Source organism: Calliopsis andreniformis, chromosome 5, assembly GCF_051401765.1.
Source record: "Calliopsis andreniformis isolate RMS-2024a chromosome 5, iyCalAndr_principal, whole genome shotgun sequence".
In the NCBI taxonomy this organism is placed as follows: domain Eukaryota; kingdom Metazoa; phylum Arthropoda; class Insecta; order Hymenoptera; family Andrenidae; genus Calliopsis; species Calliopsis andreniformis.
The window spans coordinates 17419908-17446243 of record NC_135066.1 but is presented as its reverse complement, the minus strand read 5'-3'; the positions used below and the strand labels follow the sequence as shown (position 1 = coordinate 17446243).

Here is a 26336-nt window from a genome sequence, read left to right as displayed (position 1 = left end):
TGCTGCGTACTCTTTCCATCAAGTGCAAACTCAGTCTCTCGCTTCCTGAACGAAAAACAGCAACGCGGCGAGTTTGATTTCGCGTTGGATAGACAGAGACGCGCAATGCTTCATACTCCTTCTATCAAGTGCAAAATCGGCCTCTGGCAGTGTTGGTTGTTCTCGTCAAGCACGGCTGGTACTAGAGACAGCTCTGATCCACCCCAAAAACCTATCCCCTTGTTTCCCTCCTTTTACTCGACTCTCGCCTGGACACCCGCGGCGGCTCTCCTAACGCGAGTTACTGGACACCTTGTATTCAAAACGATTCGTGTCCCGCGCCTACCGCTAAGCGTAGCACGCTGCAGCGCGGCGGCCGTCGGATGGATCCAATCGTAAAACCTCGACGTCCGTCTAAACCCGCGCGCCACCTCCACCCGTTCAACCACCACTCTTGGTCGCACGGCCCCCTCGTCCCCCGCTTAGCCGGCTGCCCCCGCGGTGTCTCCTCCCCGCGCCAGGGACGTGCCCCCTCCCAGCCGGTGCCCGCAGGCCACCATGCAACTCGTCGGTGTGCCGCCGCTACCAGCACTCTTAGTGAGTTACGGACCGCATGCAGGCGCGCGTCGGGCGTGTCGATGCTGTGTCGCGCTCCCGTTTGCAACTCGTGCTTTTCCACGTTCCACCGTCTAGATTCTTCTCTGTTCGAGACCGCCGAGCGAGATCCCATCGGCGATCGCGAGCTCCACGGTGGGCAGCCCTCGACCATTGTTCGCCAAGCTGCTGTCGCGGTCACCTCGTGACACTTTGTTGTCTTCTCTTCCCTGGCGGGCGAGGATCGAGCGAGGGAGTTGGGTCCGCGAGTTTCGCGCGATCCCCCGCGGGTCCGAGGCATCCACGCGAGGAGATTAGACGAGATTCAACGTGCACCTCCAGAGGGAGGGGAGGAAGCGTGGCAGAGGGGGCAGAGCTGTAGGAGGGGGCTGGTGCGACACGCGGGACACGAGGAAGACGCGCGACCGAGGAGACAATACAAAGTGCGCGTGTGCGAAAAGTACGCGGCGCGAAGCTCGCCTAACGAAGCCTTCGACTCGAGCTCTTGAGTCGTGAATTGTCGTACGTTTCTTTTGGGGAGTAATACTCCTGCTAGGATAGTGATTTTCTATATTCGATCGTTTAGCATTGAATGATCCGTGAGGGACTTAAGAGACAGTAGCGAGTGTTCGAAAGCGATGAGTCTTCTTGCTTCTGGCACCGACACAAGTGTTCGTCGCTTCCGGTATCAGTGACTGTCCGTTTCTCGCTGTTCTCGGATGTGGTAAGCGCGATGGCCACGTGAGGGACATAGGGGAGAATGCAATCGCGTCGGCCGTCTGCGCGCGCAGAGTAGTTCTCGCGCGCGAATGTGACACGAGGTTAGAACTTGTCGCGTGGTACGAGCTGCCGTGTGGCTTCGTTGCGTGGTGACGGGATAATTCGCCTGACGAAACTGTGCTGATCCGACGGACGTGAATCGAAGTACGTCTGTACCGTGACAATGGTGTGTTTTCTTGCGAGCTTTGTGGTTTCATGTCGCGACTGACGATTAAGTGTGCACCACGTCGCTGGAACGAACTTTAATAGTAGAGGGGTGCTCGTGAGACGAGGGACTTTTCAGTGACGTTTAATGCGAGGTAAGAAGCTGAGATAGTCGATATATCAGGTTTTTTCCCGTAAGTAATGCTGTGTTTCAAATGAAGTAGAGAAGAAAATTATTAATACCAAGCGAGACATTGAATCTTTGGACAAGATGACAAACTGTGAAAGATAATAATGGCGATTATATTATTGATTTAAAAATGTAAACCTTTTTTACGAACTTGTTTCGGTATATCATTTCAAATATGTCATTACTTATGGAAAAACCTGATACCTTGCGTTTTCCAAGCAATTTTTGTGTACATGTACCTATTATACATCGCGACGATTATAGGTTCTTGCGACTGTTTATTAGTTTACTTATTTCTAGGCTTGGTTGTTGGTAACACTCATAGTGATGAGTGGTTGACTTTTGTTCTTCTGTTTTTTTTTCCGAGAAATTTGATGTTCGAATTCTTATTAGAAGTATGAATAAGGAGTTCAGTATTTCTATGCGAGGTTTAGAATTATGTATTTGCTAATCATCTGAACATTTTTTGCGGTCTTACTAACATATTCGATTGAAGTAATGGCGGCTAGTTGGAACTAAATATGTTGTTGTACTAATGAAAAGATAATACATTATTTATTCGTGTATTTAGTAGTCACTTAGAAGTCACAAAGGCTCGAAACGTATTGAGATGTGAAATTTTATATGTTGACGTTTAGAAATCGAAATTCATGGTACAAAATAGTATTATAGGTCTTCGTACAATTAAGTTATAATTAAAAATCGAAAATTTTGAAATTCTACAAGTTTTTAGCACCACTACCCTGTTTTGTTATATTATCTATGTATTTATAATGAAACCACACAGTTTTTTCGAAAATTGCTTCCCAGGATTATATACCGTGATAATTGCAAAATTTGTCACATCAGCTAATTAAAGTGTATCTAACAAACACCATCGTGAAGTCGCGGGTGAACAGTTACGGAGTTATGGATAGCTTATCACTCCCCCAAATAATATTCAAAACTCTTTTAACTACCGCGAGCATCAGCCAACGAACAAATGACTCTCTCCAAGGTTCAAGGACCGCGGATATTTCAACCGTTACATACGTCGCATGTGCATTTATAACATATTATTATGCATAGAAATTGATACTTTGGAGTACCTACACGCACCTTTAACACAATGACGCTTTGCTCTTAAGAATCGATAGTAGTTGAGAACAATCATGCCCATGGCGTCGTCGTTCTGTACGCAGTATCTAACGTTTCGTATGCTGTACGTATCAGTCGTGACTCCTCTACGAATAATGATCGGTAATACATAATCAGTCCCGGTTGACTATTTTATTGCAATTTTTCGTAAACGAAGATGACATCGTCTGGCGTCGATCGATTCCTTGAATAGTTTATGATGTATTCTTCCCTCGGTCTTCCACCGTCCTCAAGATTTATACTGCTTATTTTGCCGTCACCGACGTGCCTCTCGATAATGGCGAGCGCTTAGAACTTTATGACACGGCCTTTTACGTAACGATAACGTTTGCATCGAGACCGTTTTTACGATTGCCGCTAGTGATGTATTCGTATTTGCACAGGGAAATACTTGTGGTGGCAAGTTTCGTCTACAAGTACATGTATTTCAGACGAGAACAGTATTCGACATCTTCGTCGCGATCACGCGACGTGACAATGCTGTCGCCGTTTGCCACTGCGTTCTCTCGATAATGAACACGTGTATACACCTGAGATTCTCGCGAACCTTAGAAACTACGTGCCAGTGGATGCATTTTCCATTAACCACTTTGTGCACGCGGTTGTTAAATATTTGCTTGCAAAAGTTAGGAGACTAAATAACTACTCGTGAATTGTTAAATATGATTTCCTTCATACAGGGTATTTTAGAGTTTAGCTATAGGAATGTGTTAGCTAGATATTATCTGCAGACGTTGACTGTGCTTTAATAAATTTTATGTTCACTGAGAGTGAATAGACTTTGTTTTATAAAAGGTTTTGTATGAAGAATAAAATTGACATATTAATATTGGACAAATAAACTTGGTATACAAGTAGCTTCTCTATAATTTGCGATTCTATTAAGTGTTAACTAATATCTAGAGTCCAAAGGAAGTTTCATACGACTAAATTACTCGTCTTATCAGTAATCGAATTAATATTTTGTTGTATCCATGAAATAGTTCAAAATTTTCTAAGTTTTACATAAATTGTTTTATTCTAGTCCTTCGATTAATCGTGAAATATAAAACGTCTCTGTGTAACTTATTGGCAACAATTTCTGTACAGAATGCAACGCGTGAAACAAGTATTTCTTGTATCTTATGTAATGTGTACTATGTATCTGTGTCATTTTATGATTTGTAATGATCTGCTACTTTTCATACAATAATTCTTTTATTTTACTCAGTGTTGTAAATTACGTAAACCATAGTGGATCAGAGATCTTATTGTGATCGCTATCTAGGATGGTGGAGTTTCAAAAGTTACCAAATAGGTCGGAAACTAAAGTGTGAAATATTTAATGCAGGTGGAAAACTGAAAACGTTTAATCTATCGTTTATATTCATAATGACAAGTCTAAGAAATTCTGTGGATAGCGTGTGGTTACTATGTAATTAAGGAAGAATTGCGGTCAAGTAAGCATTGCTATAGATATTTGTGGTATTATTTTAACATTGGTTTAATTCCAGCAATTGGACTTTAGAATTTTTATGAAAAATATATTGATAATAATATTCACGTTAGAATAACGCTAAATATTAAGTCGATCTTCTTCATATCACAGATCACAGTAGACAATACGTTTACTCTGTTTTGAATGTCGAATAAATTCTTGCAGCAGTTTATATACATTTTTTTTCACTTTTACGAGTTCCTGATTTCTTGCAAACATTTTTCAATCGTAATTAGAAAAATAAACTGGTATACGTATTCTTCACATTGTATTCTTTACAAAGAACTCCAATCTCCTAACAATACTTGTTCTACAGGTTTCATATAAAGTTCAGAAACTTCTACTTTTTCCACTTTGCTGTGAAAGCAACCTAGCGTTACCAAATAAGGCACAGTGCAACATACCGTAACCTCTACAAGCAAATAAATACTATGTCATGTCTAGAAATATTACCTTCTGCCTACTCAGTATAGTATGTCGGTGTTCGATTAAATTTCCCTGCATTTACATATTAAACTTAAATAGGAGAACAATTTATCCTCAAAGTTTAATATTAACATTAACATAAAATAAAAAACAGTTTTTAATGTGTATTTACTATATAAATTAAATCATTTTTTATTAGTGTCAAAATAGACTATTAGTTAAAGGCGCTGTTATTTGAAGGAATGATTCGGCGAATATTATCTCGACAGGGGTAGCCTTTTTATTCCAAAAATTGATCTCGTAAAAATTCAACAAAAAAGGTCAAAAATCATTAGCCACTACTTGAATTAAAATATCTTCCAGTATTAACAATTCCAATGTCCACAATGTTCATTTTATCGTGCTAAAAGTACTACTAACATTTGGTCAAAGTTTCCCAGTGAAAATTAGCCAAAAACGACTGAAGCAAAACCAGCTATAACACCCAATCTTAATCCTTAGTTCTTGCTCCATTTACTACACGAACTAATTTATATTCAGATCAATTACCATGAAAATTTCAAACTAGTCCAATTTACGTCGCGTTTGGGTACATTTAACCGCCTCGCTTCACGTTGCACCACCGATCCCAACCGAAACGCGTTCTCAGCTGTTGTCGCCAACGCGCGTCGACGATCAAGTGGGGGCACTGCTTGAGCAAATATTCGCGCGTTGTAAAATTTCATAGCGGAGCCTCGGCATCCCGTGGCCCCCTCGGTAACCTCTTATTCAACGTTCGAGGGCGTGTAACAAAAGAAAAACAGCCGATTGACCACGGTCTTGTCGTCAAAACACGAGAACTTGCCGCGAACGATCATCGACGATCGTGCTACGTTATTTCTTGCTGGCGAGCACGATCGCCAATAAAGAGTTCTCGATCTTCACGGTGAACACTCGCCGCCGGAGAAAAGGAGGGGAAAAAGGGGAGAAGAAGGAACGAAATGCAGCCCGGGAAGGCCTTCGACTCGCGTTTCGCTCGAAATTGCTCGATACGGTCTGATGTTGCAGAAGGAAGAAAGGCCAGGCTGCTTTGCGGCGGGAGGCGCGCGCGCGCGAACACAGTCGATAAGAGGAGGCGCGCGTCCCGTCGCTTCGCGTGCAATTAACCGAGCTCGCGATGCCGATTCCCCGATTCTTGTTCGTGACCAGGACGATAGCGAGTCACGGCAGCTCGGTAGGAGGGGCCCTTGCGCGCCGAAAGCGAGCAGCCGCGAGGGAAGGATACATTGTTGTACGTCGAAGATGTTACCCTCCACCGCGGCGGTCGTTCGACCGTGAGAAAGGTTGCTCGTTCGTTTTGTTTCTGCCAGCGATTGCGCGGCGCCTTTGATGCTGGTAAACGAATTACGCTTCATTTCTATGAAAATGAAAAGATTGTAACCGCGACCGCGGCGGTGAGCAACAGAGACGCGATTGGGAGGCTACGTAGCAATCGGGAATTTTTGGCATTTGGGGGTGGACTGTTTTCGAAGTGGCGGACGAGTGATTTAGGAACTGAGGAGGCTTGGAGTGAATGGAGTGTTAAGCGGTTGTAGAAAAGAGAGGAGAGTATGTATTTTGATTTTGACTAGTTTCCATGTTTTTAGTTCGTTTTAATGTTGTCTCAGAAAGTCATATTTCATCGTTGCAGGCGTTGCTAAAAAAGTATACTTGAAAATGGAAAAAAATTGTTGAAGTATTATAATGTAACTAAGCTAGAGTGTCTACCTTATCTTCAGTTACTCATAAATGGTTAAAATATCATTTTGTTGAGATAGCAAATAATGTCTGAGGCATTGAAATAAATTAAGTATTTACTTGCAAATAAAGTACTGATTATATTATTTGAAATTTAGTAGAAATTTCGAGTATCTGGAAGTATGAAAGATAGCGATAATGTATTAATTCTAGAAACGTCTATGACATAATGCACAGTGTTCTTTGAGGTCGAGGAATTGCTCGATTCGATTGTGATTTTCACGCGTTAAATATGCAAGTAGGCTTTGAGTTTTACGTACGTATATGAAATGCAAGTAGCTATCGATCCATACATCGCGCAATCCGTGACTAGCATGCGTTTTGTTACTTTGTTCAATGCGCGATAAGATATCGTGCATCGTTCCTTTTTTAAAGCTCGATTCAGCCAACGATAAGGACTTCTGTAATGAGTTTTATCCGTGATCAAGGGGCCGTAATGAAGAAACGATTCTGTTTAGAACTAATACACAGAGCATAAAATATTTCACTTGCTTGGTTGAAACAATTTAAATTACTGTATTTTATTATACAGCTAGACATGATTTGGCGAAAACCACTGAATATTTGCTCCGAATGATTTTGCTTTAGTCCATACTTATATTTGCATTTCGCTTATTTCTGGATTGCAGAATTGTTAACGCCATTACTTCAAGATACACTTAATAATATATTCACAGAAAAAGAAGGAAGACTCTTTTAACTTAAACCTGGTGTTACGAATTCTCTAGTTCATAACTTTAACAATCCAAGTTTCTCTACTCATCACATATCGTTTATCTATTTCAAACCAACAGGATTCTAAAAGTCTAGGCTTGAGAATACCAAGTTCCATTTGTTTGATTCATCAGAGTCCACTAGTAACTCCGCTTTAAAGCAAAAGATCCAGTGATTGAGAGCAGCGCATTAGCGGGGGGATATCGTGGCTCTTTTGACTTTCGTGCAAGAATTATCGCGCGATAGATCACCGCGCAGGAGGAGACTTTCGGAGTGCTATTTGTAAATATGTACATAGGAGACAAGTTAACAGCGATCTAAGGATACCTGTTTATCTACTCTCGCATCGAGGATGGAGCAGGGCTTGAATGTCTGCGTTTAATATGCAGAGGATCTCAGATTTCAGCCGCAGATTCTGTGGAGCTCACCGCAGTCTGTTCCTATACTTAGTAACACTTTGTTCAGCGGCACGGCATTAGCACTAATTTAATTTCCTACTGAATTCTCCTAAATCATTGTCCCCCGTTTCCCATTAACCGGTTACAAGTCCTGCCAACAGGTTTTTCATTATGCAAGCCTTAGGTTCGGTGTTCTAGCCCCTTTTCTGCATCTTTCTTTTCGCTCCCCCGTAATCCTGAATTAATTTCTCTGTAATATTCTTTCGGAAAGTCCGACACGACAGGTAGATCGCCACACTCGAACCTGACTCTTGTGATTCTCGGAGTTGCCCGTGGTCGATTATCAGGTAACAGGTACAAAAGAACGCTTCGGAGAGAGGTAGGCTTAAATCAATTGTCTGTGAATAACTTGATCGAATGGAATATTTACTGTTCTCTCTTATGTATTAGATGCTCAAAAATGTATGGAATATCAGGAAAGATGTTTTTTAAGTCGTTGGAGGAAATCTTTAAGTGGATTCCGAATTTTATAATAGGCTCGATAAATCATCTAGAATTATTAAGTGTTTGAAAAAATACGTAGATATCATGAAATTTATTAATGAAATTCAATGAACAGTAAATAAAAAGAACTAATGAATTAATTATCGTACTGCGAGTGATGTTTTAAAGTTTTTTCATGGAAATAGTCATCGCTCTGTTGAAACGCAATTGAGTTTTATTATTTCGCTTCCCATGCGATTGACAAATAATTCTGCAAGTTAAGTCTATGAATAAACTACTAGATACTGTTCATTAGTTTCATTTTTATATTACAGTTAACTCTTAGTTTAGTTGCACATTAGTGTACACGGAGCAATTGTTCCTTCAGCTAGAAAATTCTGAATATTTATTTGAAGGTGAAGTATAAAATTTTAAATTCAGTTTAAAGTAACATTACTCGTGCATTTGAAAGCAGGAATGAGTTTGTATAGACAGCATATAGTAATTGCAATTTATGCAAAAAGCATTATGCGTGTTTTAATGTTTTAATCTTATATACCCGATTACCCAAAAATCTGCTTAAATCATCTATTACAACTTTTAGTGCTGTGCAATGCAGAAAAAGAAATCTTTCTATTTCCAAGGTCAATAAAAAATGTACACACAGAAATTATAGATTGACAATCAACGAATATACCTCATTTTATAATTGCTTTTTGGAAACAGAAGAAACAGAAGAAACAGAACTAGTAAGAACTAGAGTTACCTCGTATCTAATTACTTGAAAATTGATACTTATTTTAATCACTCATAGCGTGCAATTACATCTGCAATGATTGCTACGAGTAACGCTATAAAAATATTAAAAGAAAATATTTTTCCATCTTTTTTTAAAATAATTAATGAGCTACATTTTTGTTTAATAAATTTCTTCCCGCCAAGAATTATCCGTCAATACCTACTATTTACTTTGGCAATTCAGTCGATAATATTATAACCGGATATAGCCTCCCAGGTCACTAATTGAACGGCTTCTACTTAGACCTAATGCAATCCGACGGCAGCGGTGTGATGAATGAATTTCACATAAGGATATCGCGGCGCAGATTGAACGAGATCGCGCTGATTAAACGATTGCGCGCTATTCTAAATACAAGACCCCTATTTGTATAAATCCAGCCGTGAACTCGAACTTAATTGGTATCATTTATCATTCATTGGAGGCATGACTTATCAACATTGTTTTTATGCTATTGAGACACTCGGCGATTACAATGATTGTCGTAGTCTCTTAGTTACATTGCATTGTTCAGTTTGTCAATGCTGTATTAAATAAACATATCAATCAATCTTTCGTCATTTATTGACTGGAATTATTATTAATTATATGAAAATGCCACTGTCGTGTATTTGTTCTCTCATTGTCATTATTACCAGCTGTTACACTTACGAATACACTATTTATATTGATACTGTTTCCATTCGAACAACCACTTCATCAGTCACTCTCCTGTTTCAGATCTCCAGAACCGTATTGAAGACGAAAGAACAATGCCAAATATCGGCTCTACGTATTGGAAAAGACACACGACCTATTTCTCTTCGACAAAGTCATAGTAGAAGAGTAAAAAGAAGCCCTGCCAAGTATCCCATTTGGGCGAACCATCTTACCGTCGTTTTTAACGTCGATACAAAGGCCCTCAGTTGGGGCCATCAGAATTTCGTGACAACAGTTCCATAATACTGTGACACTGGCGAAGCAACAAGAAGGAAGCATGGAAAACGGGGACGAGACGTTATCTCCGCGAATGGAGTCGTCCAACGCATCCTCGTCCTCGAATAACACATTGAGCCCGCGCACACCACCGAATTGTGCGCGGTGCCGCAACCACCGGTTGAAAATCGCCTTGAAGGGCCACAAAAGGTACTGCAAGTACCGTTACTGTAACTGCGAGAAGTGTAAGCTCACCGCCGATCGACAACGCGTGATGGCGAGGCAGACAGCGCTGAGGAGAGCTTTGGCACAGGACGAGGTCAGAGTCAGGGCTGCGGAAGAGGTTAGTCCTTCCTAGTTCCTTAGGGGTGCTTCTCTGTAAACTCAGTCATATTTCGCGGCTGCGAGACGAATTTCAATTCTGATACTGACTCCTGATGACCAGATTGATTCACTTGTTTAGGAGAGAAAATTAGAAAGTTCGAAAAGGGGATTGGGACGTAGGAAGGATTAGGGACCAGAGGAGTAGAACTGGGGATTGGAAAGTGGGAGGTAGAGTTAGGGATCAGGAAATGGAATCAGGGAAAGGGAGGCAGGAAACAAGAGAGAAGGATTAGAATTAAAGGACTTTTATTGTTAATTATTTTGTTAGAGAACTAGGGAAAAAATTGGGGACTAGGATCTAGGCCCCTAGGAACCTAGGAAGGATTCACAGGAGTTTCAACTCCCTCCACGGTTCAACTGTTCAAGTAACTACTATCCAAATAGAATATTCATATAAAAGAATATTCTCTTAGATATTCATAGAAATAATTTGCACATAACTTGTCTTCTTCGGAACACCATAACTAAAACCTACAATCTTCAACGTGTCAAGATTATTCCACTAAAACCGATTTCCCAGAAATCAAGTAAGTATTACCATAATCGATTTCTCCAAGAGAAATCTTTGACGATTTCCAAGTCAAGATAACTTCCATAATCGATTTCTCAAGACAGTCCTAGAACATGCTCGGCTATTCTTCCTGCCAGTGTCGGTCCTACAAACTCGTTCGAGTGATTTTCGCACACATACAGAATACCTACAGCGTAAGAAATGCGTGTTTCTTGGGAATAAATCGTCCTATTAACGAGTGTATCATTGAGTATGGTCGTCAAGACGTTGATTGTGAGTCGCAGATACTGTAATTGTTCGAAAAGAATCGCAGCCAGCTATGATTATTTTGCGTACCTCATGCTCTTAACACCAGGCTACCCGGCATGTAATGGAACGCAAATTACCGCTGTGTTTCCTGTGCGCGGCTCGCAGCCGCGATAATTTCGAATGAGCCCCCTTATCTGCTCTGCCTCCGATCGTAATTGATCTTTTCCTAGCAGGTGGATCCACCGCCGTTCGGGGTGGAAACCGATCGGCTCTCCACCATCCCCCAGCCGGCCAGAAGTCTAGAGGGTAGCTACGACAGCAGTAGCGGGGACTCGCCTATCAGCAGTCACAGCAGCAGTGGTATGCACAGTGGCATCAGCAGTCTCATCAGTATTCCTACTTCCAGAAAATTACCCCCATTGCACCCTCATACTGGGACGACGCCCCACATTCAGCAGCCGCAAACTGGTGAGCGATAGCAATCTCTTTTACCCCCTTTTTTTTTTATCTGTTCGCTCTTTCGTCTGCGGAAGTTGTGGTTTCACGCTGCAGGCTCTTTCTCACCTGAAAGGTTTTGGGAAAATTAATTTGGGGGCCTGGCGTGAGCCTGGACGTTCTTTTTTTTAAATTGATTTCTCTAACGCGATAAGAGTCAATTTTGTTCGAAATTACTGCTGCTGAAAGGGAAGTTTTTATTGGGTTTTTATTATATGTACCAGTGTAATGGTATAGTAAATGTAGTTTTTTTATATACGTGTAGTAGTTTCCATTTTTATTAAAAAGAGTAAGGCGCTTGGGATGGTCAGATCAGAATCTTGGCAGAATAAATTTGTTTTACATTTTTTCCTTTTGTATTCAAATAAAATTGCGCCAATACCGAATTATTTAAATCAGGAGCTAGATATACAATCTTCTTTTCGCCTTTAGTGTTCGTATCAAGAAACACCGATTTTGTTAGGTGAATGCAGAACATTGTAAGCTGGTCTCACGATGAGACATAAAACAGGCGGTACATAATTTCCAGGGGGTATCAATTTAGTCATTACATGGAGCTTTTCTGTCGCTTATGCATTCCATCCTCGTCGTTGTTCGATCACCGTCCATCGACGTTTCCCGGTTCACAAAATATAACTTGCCAATAAAAATTAAACGCGGCCATTAGCGTGATACGCGCGACATTGAATCCTCCCTACTTAAATGCATGCTCATCGGCCATTTACTCCGGTGCACCTGCTTGTTGATGAATATACATGTAATATATATATACGTACATCGTGAAAACCGGGATTGCCTACCTGTTGCTCGCTCCGATTTCTGGTCGTCCTCCCCCCTCTGCTGCGAAACCCACCCCCTGATCGAAGAGCAGCATCATCCTCCGTTACGAAAGAACGTGCAACCTTTGAGATTAATAATGAAACAGAATGAGTTAGGGTTGGGGCTATTTGTGCACGTAATTATGAAAATGGTACCTGTGATATTTTCCACTTTGTGTTTACGTGTGTTAAAAACTATTTTTTCGTTATACCACGAACTAGTTTCTGTATCTAACAAGAAATATGGTATCTAAATGATTAATGTAATAGAAATATAGGTAAACTTATTTTTATCTATTCTTATGAGAGATTTCATGCGTTCTGTTACCCATTTTAACATAGATAATAAGTTAGAATTACTTTCAACGTAATAAACTATTTTTATTATTGATTTCTGCAGAAGAAAATTGAATGAATAACTGATAGCATTCTGAGAATATATAGTAAAATAAAATAAGTGCATAGAGGGACTTAAAGTAGGTTAACTATTCTCCTTTTTCAATTTCTAGAAATATTTGAAAAACAAATGAGAATAGAATTGTGAAAAAGAAAAGTGATCAACTATTAATTCTTTAATCATAAAATCGAATCTTGTAATAGCTTCTTAAATGTACTTCATTTACAAAGTTGAAATCTGTGTTAACTTGAGTTATTTTATCAAAACTGACAAAATCATGCTTCTTACATTTGAGACATCCATAGAAACCTTTTCATTTTTGTTACTTTTATATTCCATTAATTCTGTATTCAGTACTTTACTTCTTGGAGATTGCGACGTGTTGTAGATTCGAGCACCCCAGGCCAGAGAAGGTCCATAACATAGTAGTGCTCACGATCGGTTGTAATTCTGTATGGAAATAAGTCTCTGAGTCACTCATCCCGCTCACGGAGGAAAGGAAAGCTGCGCGATTTAATTGGTTATTCTGACTGTTTAGTAATTACCGTGCAGCTACCGCGATTTAAGTGCGTTTAGCGTACCCCGTTAGAATTATAGAAATGATATAGTGGGCTTCGTCGAGGGTCTGTGATTTCATTGTATGAACAGCTAGTAGGCACTTTTTCCATTGAGCTAGATCCTATGCAGTCGCGCGTGTTTCTGTGCTCAAGGTGAGAGCTGCCACTTACCACAAGAGAACTCTCTGATCTATGCATTCCGGTTCTATTCGTGGCAATTTTGTAACGGTATGTTCGCCCATCTTCATTCGCCGTGTTCGATCGTAAAAATTAACGAATCTCGTTGTTCCGCTCATAGGAATTGCACGAAATCTGGTTCCAACTTAATAGAGACTATCTGAAAAATCGATTCGGAAGCATGCTTTCTAAACTGCTTAAATTACTGTTAATTGCTTATTCGTGTCTGTTAATCGCTTGTCTATTACCTGTTTTGATGTCTTAAGCAACGATGGTTGAAACTTGTATGTACATGTAATCATTAATTAAACTGTATGTTTAGATAGTAGGTGAAAAGAAAGTAAGTTAATCTCTGATTCTGCTAAAGCTAACGATGATATCCTCTTTTGATTTTTGATTTCGATAGTATGGTATCTCTGGGTGGTGTGCAGAAATGTAGTACAACTGTTCATAATATCTCAACTAGGACACCTTGTATATTACCCTGAATATCTTTATTACAATCATATTGAAATTTAAAACGTTTTATTAGGGTAATTAAATTCTGATTAGCGCATATATCCCTATCTTTATTACAGACTGAGCTTCTAGAAATTCTTTGTTAATGTAACTACATGTTCCAAACTCTTCAACGTCTTTTCTATGCCAATCGCATGCATTCTCAATGAGCAATGTGATAAAGCTAAATAATTCTAGAAGAAATTCTAATTGCCAGATAAATAGACCACCCCCGTCGCGAGAAAAGTTCAGGAACAAAGGCGACTATTCAGAAGAACTCATCAGAAGACTATTATTTAGCATCATATCATTTGCAATTATCACGTGAAGGTTCGTTATTCTTCTCTGGGGACAATTCCAGCACTGTCCTCCAGTTCCTTGAATCCGACTATTCGCTACTCGTTACCTACATAGCGTTCACGATTTACGATATTCGACCAGCGTCGATGGCGGGGAGCATAAAACCGAGTCCCTGAAGAAGGAACATTATCTCGGTCCGAATCGTGAACGAGTTTCACCAAGAGTGATCTAACTACAGCCTCGAAGATGAACAGGATTCTAGAATGTAGAATTAGGATGACCTAGCGGTGCATTGCGCCGTGAAAAACGTCGACGCATCCTCCTTATGCATCAATTCAAATTTTTTGACGATTAAATGCAAGATATAAAATACAATAGCTTTTTCTACTTTTCAGTATCTTAAAGTTAACTGTAGTTATTTTTAATTTTAATTTTATTTCATTAGTATCACGGTTTATCTTTCAAAATTTTTCAATTTTTATAGGATCGATGGTAACCTTCTAATTACAAAAATATGTCTAACGCTTGAAATGAAATAGAAAATGTTCTTCTGTTGGTAAAAAACTTAGAACTATCTTCGAAGATAACTAACTCTGTGCCTGAGAGCCAACATGAGCCAAGTCCTTTCTTGCTATTCTTCAGGAGAGCCGAAAAACAAATGCAATTATCCATTTCTTAACATAGTATTCGAAGCAGTTTATACTACTAAATTTCCTTCACTTATGACATAACTTAACTAAATTCCCATTATTCTAGTAAAATGAAGAAAAAGCAGTAAGATCCTATAAAAAGCTCAATTTTCAAAAAAATTGACTTGAGTTAGTCTGGCTCTCGGGTACAGAACTGTTTCTCTGTTTTAAATCACGAAGAGAGCTTGACTAAATAAATAAATAACTTGACTAAATTCCCATTATTCTAGTAAAATGAAGAAAAAGCAATAAGACCCTCTAAAAAACTCAATTTTCAAAAAAATTGACTTGAGTTAGTCTGGCTCTCGGGTACAGAACTGTTTCTCTGTTTTAATATCACGAAGAGAGCTTGACTAAATAAATAAATAACTTAACTAAATTCCCATTATTCTAGTAAAATGAAGAAAAAGCAGTAAGATCCTATAAAAAGCTCAATTTTCAAAAAAATTGACTTGAGTTAGTCTGGCTCTCGGGTACAGAACTGTTTCTCTGTTTTAATATCACGAAGAGAGCTTGACTAAATAAATAAATAACTTGACTAAATTCCCATTATTCTAGTAAAATGAAGAAAAAGCAGTAAGACCCTCTAAAAAACTCAATTTTCAAAAACATTGACTTGAGTTAGTCTGGCTCTCGGGTACAGTACTGTTCCTCTGTTTTAATATCACGAAGAGAGCTACTCTTAGTCGCAATCGCCATGGAAGGTTCTACCCCGTTAGTTTCATCCCCAAAATCTTGAACTATGTTCCGAAAGCATACCTTCGAGCTGTGCTTATAATCGGAAACGTTTGATGGATTCGGGGTTCGGTCGGTGCGCCTCTAATTCGAGCGAAAGCCTCCGGACGGTTGGTATAACCGAGAGCAAGCGTACTTATAACGTCGTTCACAGTGATCCTAACGAAATTCAAGCCACTCTTTCACTTGACAACCCGACCGAATGTTAACCGTGGTTTTACGATCGTCCCCATTGGCCGGCGGGTCGTTCGAACCCGGCTAATATAATACGAACTTATAACCAAAGCCGAAACCTAGGAGCTCGTTCTTGCTTTTACGATCTGGCTCGTTTTTAAAAGTTATCGTTATTTTGCTCGCTTTCGGTTGAAATAGTTTGTTCACGGACGTAAACGGTCCCGAAGGAGGCTAAAATCGTCCGCTCGCTCTCGCGCTCTCTCCCTCGCTCCCGTCACGGTCTGACCACTAAAAGTTCGGAATCGACGAGTGGAGGCAACTCGCGCGCGCACTCCCTTCGGCCAGAAAAGAGTCCGCTCTGTGTCCCCCGTGACAATTTCCCACACGGGATGGCGCACGAACGACGGTAAAATTTTTTACGAGTACCGAAGGAAACGGGCCAGCTCGTATACTCGTAATCGAATCGTTCTCTTTCATCGTCGCGCGATGCTCGTTCATCCGCGAAGTCGAAACGGAGCGACTGACGGATTTTTCTATGCGTCTCCATGTACCATGCCTGCGTCTGGATATACGATGGCTTCTTTCGTATTTCAACTCTCAGCTGGGTTAGTGAGTTAGGACCGTGCACGGGGAAGAAGTCTTCTAAGTAGATTTTAAGCAGGGTAGACTTTTGTAGGATCTGTTATAGACCTGCGTACAAGTAGCAATGGTAGCTCGAGTGGGGTAAGAGCGGGTTTGTTGAATCTAGAAAGTCGACTCTTGTTGATTCTATTAAGCTCAGGCTTATTAGAGTATTTTTGTAAATTTTATAAGAGACTTCAATAACTTCAGCTTAACATTCTTTTCCGCGTAGTATTGTGTGACAGGTAGATTGGTTGTTTGTGTAAATTTGGGGAAATGGAATGAAAGGAAGGAATTTCTAATTAGAGAGGTGGAATCTAATGATTTGTTTCGCTTAATGAATATAAAAGGTATTTAATTTTCGACGTTTTGTATATTAAAGTTGTCCATAGAAAGTAGCTTATTGCAATGCCGACATATTTAAATTTATTAAGTTTTGTAAATTCTTCATAAACCTGGAAACTTGGGATAGTTAAATATTGTGACATCATTATACTCGGTGAGTTTAGTGTATGTGCGCATCTCGTTATTGTAGCGAGAGGAACTTTAATGAAATTGAGGAATGTTGTTGTGTATTTGAGATAATATCGATCGAGGGTTTGTACGATTTGTGGGTGTTAGGTAGATTAGAGGTATCCACGAGTACTTTATTGTTTCGAAAGTAGATAAGAAAATGCTTTTCTTGGGTCAGTGGGTTGAAAGGTATTGGTGATGCTAGAGATTCTCGGGATAAGCAATGCTCTTTTAATAGGGATCTGTGAATTTATCTATCTCTGAAGAAGCAGTTGAAGTAATTGGTACGATTTATTCTCAAGAATATTAACAAAAATTTTATATCGAAAAATTCGAGTAAATATTATTTTCTTGAACTGAAACTTTTGTTTATAATAAATTTGTCATTTTGTCTACATCAGTAAAAATGGATATTTTATTATACCAATTTCTCAGTAGCTTTTGTAATAGCCGTTTTCTTGGTTTAAAATTATCATAAGTATTTTTTAGAAAAAATCACAGGCAATATTGACGAACATTGTTATTCATGAAAACTCATTACTGCATCTTTAGTACCAAATTAGAAAGAAAAAATACTACCTCATTTTTATTGCCAGTCTGCAAAATTGACGTATACTAAACCATTAATTACTGTGACACACCTCTGCAACTAGCAATCATAAATTTTGCATACAGATTATTGAAATCTTAGTCTTTTATCTTCGTTATCTTCGTAATCTTTTATCAGTGCTCAACTGCACCTCACTCATATCCCGCTATCTACCTCAAAGTTCTTGTCCGAATTTCAGAATAAGCACTAATGTCCTTTAAGTCGAATGCGGTGGCAACCAGTCAGTATTATTTTGTCTATGATCGTGGAAAGACCTCTTTTGAAGAACTTTCCTTAAACTCATTGTCACCTTGTCGAGATGAAATTGAAAATCAGGGACAATGAAACAAAATGAATTATTATTAACATTCTTTGATACATAGCGATAGTGAGTGTACTCGCGTTTTTTATTGGTTACCTTTTAAAGTTACCTTTTAAAGTTTTGAAGTTACCTTTTAAAAATCTGAACTGATTTACATTCCGAAAATGTTTCATATTGAAAATAGAAATCGTTCAAAAAACAGTATTAGTATTTTTTAATAGGAACTAAGATTATTTTTTCTATACACGGTCTGTGATTACCTATAATTATGTTTTATGATCACCTTAATTGCTCCATTCGAGTAGCAAAAAGTTCATAATTTTAACTTAAAGATCCAATAATGTTTCCCTGCATCATCAATCTAACACTTGACTCGACCGCCTCGCAAAAAACCCCGCGTATAGTAGCAACAGCTTGTTCTCAACAATCTATAAAGCGCGTGGCCGCTTCATAAACGAAATAGTGGCGCTTCCTCGGTCGTTAGCTCGTTAGTCAAGCGATCGTTGAAAACATCTTCGCGGTAGGCCAGGACCGCGATAAGTGTCGCGAAATTATGCCAATAAAGGAACAGATTCGAGACAATCGTGGCTCATTTAATAATCGCTAATAACAAAATTTCTCGAGGTCCTTCGTATCATTCTGTCATGGCCTTTGCAATTCGGCCCCAGAGACCGATCTAAGCTTTATGATCGAGTCGTTCGCATAAAGAGTCATAAACCCGTTAATTGATTTACAACCAACGAGTTTCCGCAGATCCACTATGATGAAATTAACACTGTGGGTATCTCTACGTATGGTCGCCGAGTAAATGGAAAAGTGACATGGACAGTGATATCGCGACGTGTCTCTGACGGAAGTGCACGAGAACGCAGGGAATCGTGGCCAAACCCCTGCGATGATTATAGCGGGGTATATGGGGTTGTAAAGTTCCTCTTTACGAGCTTGCATTTCGAGACATCGGGCACGGGCTTTTAATAACGCGTCGCTTATTGTTGCTCAGTCGAAGAACACGCTTGGAAGAGTATAGTCGTCGCGTGTGTTCATAGCGGACGTTACGCCATCGCCATTTTGAATCGGGTGCAGAGCATCTGACACATAGCACTTCTGCTTTCTTCCTTTCCACATTTAGGGAGACTGTTCTTTCTTATTCTTCGGTAGGTAACTTGTCTAATTGATGCTAACTCGCCAGAATCTTAATTAATAAAACTAATTTTTTGAAATTAAAGGCTGTGAGATACTTCAAGTTTATTAACATGTACCCAACTATTAAGAGTACTTAAAGTATAGATAAGTACATGGTATCTGTAAATGTTAATGGTTACAAGCAGATACAGAACACAGGTTAATTAAACCTAGAATTTATTCCCAGTTCCGTACTCTTCATTTCCGGTCTATCAACCCTCTAAAGCCCTCATCCCAAGCTCGCGATCCCTCGTGTTCATAAACATTTCAAGTAACCTCGTGCAAAGGCCCAATTTATACTTGTCCAGAGTAACGTTATATTTGTACGCGGTTTTATGACGAAGATAATATTTTTTGGGGAGCAATTAGCGGTACGCGTGCGTGTCAAAGACACTCGGTGTGAACTACAAGAGAAAAAGGCCCAGCTCCAAGTGTGGGGCACAAGGGGAGGATCGCATGAATTTCATGGGCAGCCAAGCCGGCTTTATTCTTTCAATAAAATGAAAGCATGCTTTTTAGCGAACAGCAGGCGTTTGATTGGTAGTAAAGATTAATTTTGATCGCGCGAGATCTGCTCGGTAGCCTGGCAAGAAATATTAATTCCTCGAATAACGTGCTCGGTTTTACAGAGATAACAAACATGATAACAGGACAGATTTAGTGGTGTTTCATTTTTGTGGTTTTTTTTTTTTTATATATATATATTTCCTCCCTCGAGTTTTTTCGACCAGTATACAACTGCAATTACGCGATTCTGTCGATTTTATAGTATAGCGACTAGAACGCTGCAATTCGTCGAAGATTTACGTGGACTGTGGACGTTGGTTAATACCCAGGGAAGTTACGGTGACTAACTTCAGTCGCGGCGTGTTGGAGAACGAAAGGTACCCTTGGACTATGAACACAAAATTTGTGATCCTTAACCTTTCACGGTGGATAAAACAAATCCTTTCACCATAAAAATTTAATACCTGGATTAAACTGAGCCTTAGCTAAAATCTTACACTAGGTCCCATAGAATTGCATTCAAAATTCGTATTTAATCGTACTGATATATGTATACATAATTTTAAACACATTGTAGACCATTCCTGGTCAAAGAATAACCCTGTTAACAGGTCAAAACGACACGTGTTTTATACTAAAGTAGCTATCATCGTCCTGAAAGTAATAATCGAAATAAAAACGGTTCCGAGGCCCGACCGAATAAGATTTTTCTCCTCTGTAAACTCTCGAAATTTTTACGACTATTGGCGTCTCCTCTAACACGGACCTTCCCGAAACTCTGACTCGTAAATCTCCCAAGGAGCTGGTCGGCATCCTTTTTTCTCGGCAGGCTACCGCGATCGATGACGTTCACGCTGATACACCGTAGTACACTTACAAAATCTCATCAGTTACCCTTTTATAGACCCCGCGTTTAGGTCGAAGCGAGGCTAACCTTTTCTCCTATTACATGATACAGCTGGTGCACTGTTTTCAAGGGTCGCGTGGCACTGTGGGGTGGCATTTACGACTTTCTTGGGTTACAGTTTCTCTGTTGCACGTTAGGGACAGCCACGTCCGAGGGTAGGTCAGGACGTGAAAATCGGTCGCTGGAATTCTGGTCCTCTCGTTTTACTCACCTAACAAATCAGTTTACGTAGTCTGTGGTTTGGGTTTCACGATATTTTATTGTCTGGAAGAAGAGGGGTTACTTGAAACGCGTTTCTTTCTGTGTTTTAATCTTCGTCACAGTGTTGATGAAATTTTATTGCATTTTGTATACAAATTTTTTGTTCACTCTGTTATATTTCGGTATTTTCGTGAATTAATATTTCAGTATTGTGGGAAGGAAATATTTATCCTTAAAATTCTAATTTACCTAAGTAATGATGGGCTTAATGTTGAAACGATGTTTCGTAACCCTTCATACGGACAAGGCACAAGTGATGGTTTATGACTTTATTGTACAAACACACTTAATAGGCAATCAATCCGCGATTAGTTCAAGGTAGATAATGACCGGTCCCTCCACTAGAGTGAATCGAAGTACGAGATGTGTGTAATTTGCGATTAACGCTTCCGTAATGCGAGCAGCTTGTGGTACGTGATATATCAGATCTTGTACAATTATTTAGAGCAACTTTATTTAGTAATGGGAATATTTTCTGACGATCGTTTTTGTTTTTCCTTGTATAATGGGATACTGAATAATAAATTAAGAAATCAGGAAATTAGATCTTAGATCGTTCATGTAGTATTTTATCGTATTTTATTTGTGTAATATTTTTCCCTTTATCAAATGCATGACGCTTATTACTGTATACTTCATTATCAGTAAATCGGTGCATGAAAGTGTAAAGGTGAGGTAGAGGATCGATTACTAGCTTGTGCTGTGTTCTTGCTACATATATCGTCTTGATGTTTTACCTTTTCTTTGATTAAAATATTAATTGAGACCAATCGTGTAGATTAATTGAGAAAATGCATTAGTAGATAATTGATGGCAATCGACTAATTACTACAATAAGATACGTGTAAAATAGAGGTCTCAAGTTTCTTTTTCTAACAATTTACAATTTTCAAAATAATTTAATTTTTCATTTGCATATGCATACGTAAATGTTGAACGCTTTGAATGTAATAATTTGAGTGGTTGATTTAATTCTACATTAATTCGTACGTAAATAGTCTTCGTATCAGAGAAAATGTTCTGCTGCTAGCTTAAGCTGCCCCAGGAATTCAGTTTATATCTGCTGACTCTACCATGAATTTTATTACACCTTTTCCTCCCCTTTTCTCTGGCTACAAGCCCAAGAACCATTCTTCTTTGTCTCCTTTTTACGACCATACTCCGTTCACTCTTCCATGTATTTTGCTTTGTTTTAATTACTGACAACGTTTAGTGCTTAATGGTGTAGCGTTTAAAAATGGCAAGTACGAATCTGAAAAAAACACATTTTTTGAAAAATAAGCGTCAAACAGAAATTATCTAGCAATTATTTTCTTCAATATCTTCTTTGTTTTTGGTTTTCATTTACTTGACCCATCATGTCTCTCAAGCTGCCGCCAGTAGTTTAAGATTCCATTATACCCAAATCATTCATTTTATTTCAGCTTGCATTAAAGAGTCCTCTCTTCTCATTAAAATTGTTGAACGTTCTTTATGAGATAGAAAAAGTAACATTTTATCAGCGACATTCAGCAGACCAACTCAGCAGTTGGTATTGTACTTAACATAAAGACTCTAACGTATCGGCGTAAACCATGGCGATTTAGTGGAAGCAATCGGATGGATTACGATCACGATTCTTTTCGGTGCGTGTCTTCCCGGTTTGATTTTACGACTTCGTTTGCATGCTTGTTAGGCGAATCTTCCCGCGTGCTAGTAAGCCAAACGGTCTTCTTTTCTCTCATCTTTCTTCAGACGTGAAACGACCCTTTGTGCGCCGGCGTTCCCCGTGGATCCGTGGGGACTGCGTCGTCGTGTCACTGACGCGAAAATTACGATCCTCCGCGAACCGATACAATGCAGAATGAGATTCAACCATTCAGAGTTTAACGAGACGCTCGACGTGGTTGTGACGAAATTCAGACGAGCTTCTGCGTCTCCAGTCTGCCATTATTTCGTTACACGTCTCCTCTGCCTCTTCCTTTCTCGAATGAAACGCAAATAGATGGCGAGGGGCTATCAGCTGGCAAATCTTTGCCAATAAGTCGAAGACTTGACTGCGATATTGTATCGCTTTTTCTCCTCCCGCGAAGTGTTCCTTCCACTTGAATGACGTTTGAAACCGTGACTGACAGATGCGTGCTACTGTTGGCAGGCGAATAGGGGGCAAGAATTATGACCACCGAAACGCGAATAAGTGAAGCGGGTTGATTGCAGCCGTGATAGCGTTTGAGTTCTGTTACCTTTTGCTTTTAGTAGTCACATACTGTGATTGGACGTCTTGTAGGTTATACGATAAAACTTTGTTTATAGGAAAGTCGATTTATTTTTATTTGAACTACTTTCGAATTTCACGCGTCAGCACAGATATTATGTATACACACTGGCTCGAAATTAAAGTGTATTAAGGCTAAGGAAATTAAATTAATTAAGAATTAATAAGTCCATTACCATTTGCAGGATTATTACTAAAGTCATTTCCTCATCTTCAGAAACATTCTATGGCTCGAATTCAATGTCTACAGCATACTTGAATAGGAGATAGTCAGTGAAAGGGTTTAACGAGTTTCTGTATTAGTCTTGCGCGCTTTAATATCTTGTCGTAACAACTAAAATATTACCTTTTCCTGATGAATCACTCTATGTTCTAGCTCATGTCTCTTATGGATCACAGTTCTTCTCTGTGGAATTTACTGTTGACAGGAGAAAGATAGGAGGCAGAGATTGCAGGGAAGAATAGAGGTGCCCGTTGCCAGTCAAAGTGTTCGTTATGCTTCCTGTCGCATCACGTCGTGGTCTTCAACATTGCGTGCCCAGCTAGTATAATCGATCGATTTGACCGAACGTACTCGGAAATCGTCAGTGTTCGAGCGTGGTTGAGCGTGACAATGTGCACGTACACGAGACACAAGGATTATAAGATAGAGGTTTCGTTTTCTCTTTCAATCAGCTTAGTAATTCTTTTAACGAGTCGAGTGAGTCTCTTTTTTACATTTTCGCATATGAATAATTATTTAAAGTATCAATTATACCTATACCCAGCAAGGAGTGCGCGTGAGTTTCGAGGAATTCGTTGGAGCAACGATGGGATCGATCGATCGAACCCTATTTGCGTTGATGGATGTTCATCGGTTGATTATACGCTTACTTCACGTGCACTATCGTGGCGAACGATTTTGCGAAATGCGATCTCGAACGCGCGCGATTATCTTGAAGAACATTGACTGTTCAATACGGTTCCACGAATGAGCTCGTAGTTGAGTGATAGATGACTCGAAATTAGCGGATGATTATCGAGCGACGTGTACACAGGATTTTTAACTGGGGACTTTTTTTATCGAAGGGTAGCATTAGCCTTTGCTTTCTTTCTAAACAAGTGGATTTTTCTGCGAGACATTATTTATGAATTTTAAACCGCCAATATTGAATTATTTGTAGGTAATACAAAATTCCATCGTCATTTAAATTGGTACATCTTTAATTATCCATGTAATAACTTCGAATTGCGCTTTTAAGGATTCGTAATTGAAGAAATTGCCAAATAGCAGGGATCAATATTTGCAACGTGGTCGAGCGCATACAGCCCACTAAATGCGTGTAAATCGCGAAAGATTGAAGCAGTGTTCGGAGAACGAATTGACCCCCCGCCATTGCGTGTCTGAATGAACAACAGAGTAACTTTCTTCGTCGTTGGGCGACGTGTATTAAACTGAACGTGACGTGCACGGAAACATGATCGATCCTGGTAACCGCGGGAATCATTAACTAATTAGGGAAACCAACCGATATTTCTCTATTCGTGCTTCACGCCGTAATAACTTTCAATTGCCGATGTGTACTTGCGGAATACAAATGCTCTGTGTTTAATATCTAACATTACAGAAGGAGTAGTAGCATCAATTTCAACATGTTTTATGACTGTTTACACACGGTAGAAATAAAAAATCTTGTCATTCTTTTAATAGATTTACACCATAGTTGACTCTTCCATTAGTGTAATGAAAGCTTTCAATATTGCAACTTTGGATTAAGTAACTACATAATGATTTGGAAGAGTAATATAATGTTTCGTTTAAATCAATCGATCTCTGTGTAGATTGGATTAAGGGCAGTGCAGATACATGTGGATCAGTTTAAAGGGTGGACTGGCAGTGAATCGCAGGGGTCACCCGCCTTAAGCGAGGGTGGATAGTAAAGTTGGTCACAGTCTAGTGATTCAAGCCGGGTATCTTTTACGAGGCGACGGGGTTAAATGATCTGTCACTTTCACCCCTCGCCGTATCTCCTCTAGTCGGAGCCTACCACTATTACAAGAATGTCATAAAATATTATAGCGTCCGTCAGTGATGATGGCCCACGCTTACATACGAACCAGAAGCTTGCAATCCTTCCTCTTCTCTTTCTTTTTCTTCTCTGCCATTTCTTCTTTTCACGACGTCGTTTATTTGTCTACCTTCTCCTAGTCTTATATTGGCTTTCTTATTGTCAATCTTTTTTTACTACTGTGTGCTTTCTTTGATAAATGGAATGGAATATTGGAAGCTCCTGAGCTCGACACGCGAATTTTAACATTTAAACTTTCAACACTTTCAAAATTATTATCCAATACACCCCTAAAAGTGTATAATTAGCGTACAGCTTGACAAATCTAGTTTTGTCAGTTCTATTTCTACACTCTCGCAGATTTTCTAAACTCTCACAGAAAGTGTAGAAGTACAATAATTAATAAGGTATCAATAATTGACAACAATCGACCATTATGGCCGACAAAATCAGCTTCGTCGAACTCCATTTCAGTTGACGACTCCTGCAAGCCTCGAAAGGCTGCTCAGAAAGTGATCGTTACAGCTGAAAATCTCTCACCGTAACTGCCTCAACACACCTATTCCGCGAAAAGACTAGACTTCCCCTATCTTTATTTCGCCCGCGAAGATGGACATTCCACATAGAACCGAATTCATCCGTATTGGCTTTACGAGCTTAGTTTCGCGTTACAGGCGTCGTTTCGCGTCTCGTAGGCTCGTCGCTTCGCATCAGGATATGCAGCGGTTGCGGAGGAATTCGCGGTCGAAGCCAGGACGCCTTCATTCTCATTCCCGCGAAGCGCTGCGCTGCGCCAGCATCGCGTGTCCAAGAAGTCTTAAAATCTTTTACGACCCTCTACTCTTCTACACTGTGCAGGGCAACGATCTTCGCAGCATCTCTGAACGGCTTCCTCCAGGAGAGGGTGTTTATGGTCTCTAGCGTCTCTCGGCCTCTACAGGCACCGCGCGATATAGGCTCACGTAGCAGCCGCGATTCGTGGCCGTGTTGGTGGTCGCGTTTAGTGTCGGGACGCGACGCGTCGCGTGACGTCATCGTTTTCGCTTCGAGAGACCGTTAATCCTGTTGCGAAGGTGTACGGTTACTCATTGTTAAGCATTCTGTCGCGCGTGAATTATTTGATGGAAGCCGATCGATGCTCGCTACGTACCTTCCCGCTCTCGAAAACGTCGCCGCGGCTTGGTTGTGATCGTTTAATCGCTTTGTCAGTGGGAAACGTAGCCCGTGCCTCTCTCTCTGGGTATGGTGGTAGTGGAATTGTCACTATTCGTTGAAGTAATTTCTAAGTGCTTGGATATTTTGAATCTAGTAATTCACGTGAACTATAGCTACATGA

At 39.9% G+C, this 26336-nt stretch overlaps 1 protein-coding gene and 1 long non-coding RNA gene across 6 annotated transcripts in view; both read left to right on the top strand.

The window, feature by feature from the left end:
* Window positions 1–1165: 1165 nt before the first annotated feature.
* LOC143179646 (uncharacterized) lies at window positions 1166–9751 on the top strand. The gene is made up of 3 exons (XR_013001993.1): window positions 1166–1172; window positions 1217–1652; window positions 9618–9751. It is a non-coding gene; the product is annotated as an uncharacterized LOC143179646 (long non-coding RNA).
* Dsx (transcription factor doublesex) overlaps window positions 9737–26336 on the top strand; it is an 86279-nt gene continuing 69679 nt past the window's right edge. For 2 of the 5 annotated variants that reach the window (XM_076379319.1, XM_076379320.1), the window contains exons 1-2: window positions 9737–10155; window positions 11187–11424. In XM_076379319.1, the coding sequence (XP_076235434.1) occupies window positions 9874–10155; window positions 11187–11424 (520 nt within the window). In that variant the 5' untranslated portion in view covers window positions 9737–9873. The remainder of the gene's footprint in view (window positions 10156–11186; window positions 11425–26336) is intronic. The other 3 variants (XM_076379323.1, XM_076379321.1, XM_076379324.1) reach the window with 3 other exon arrangements.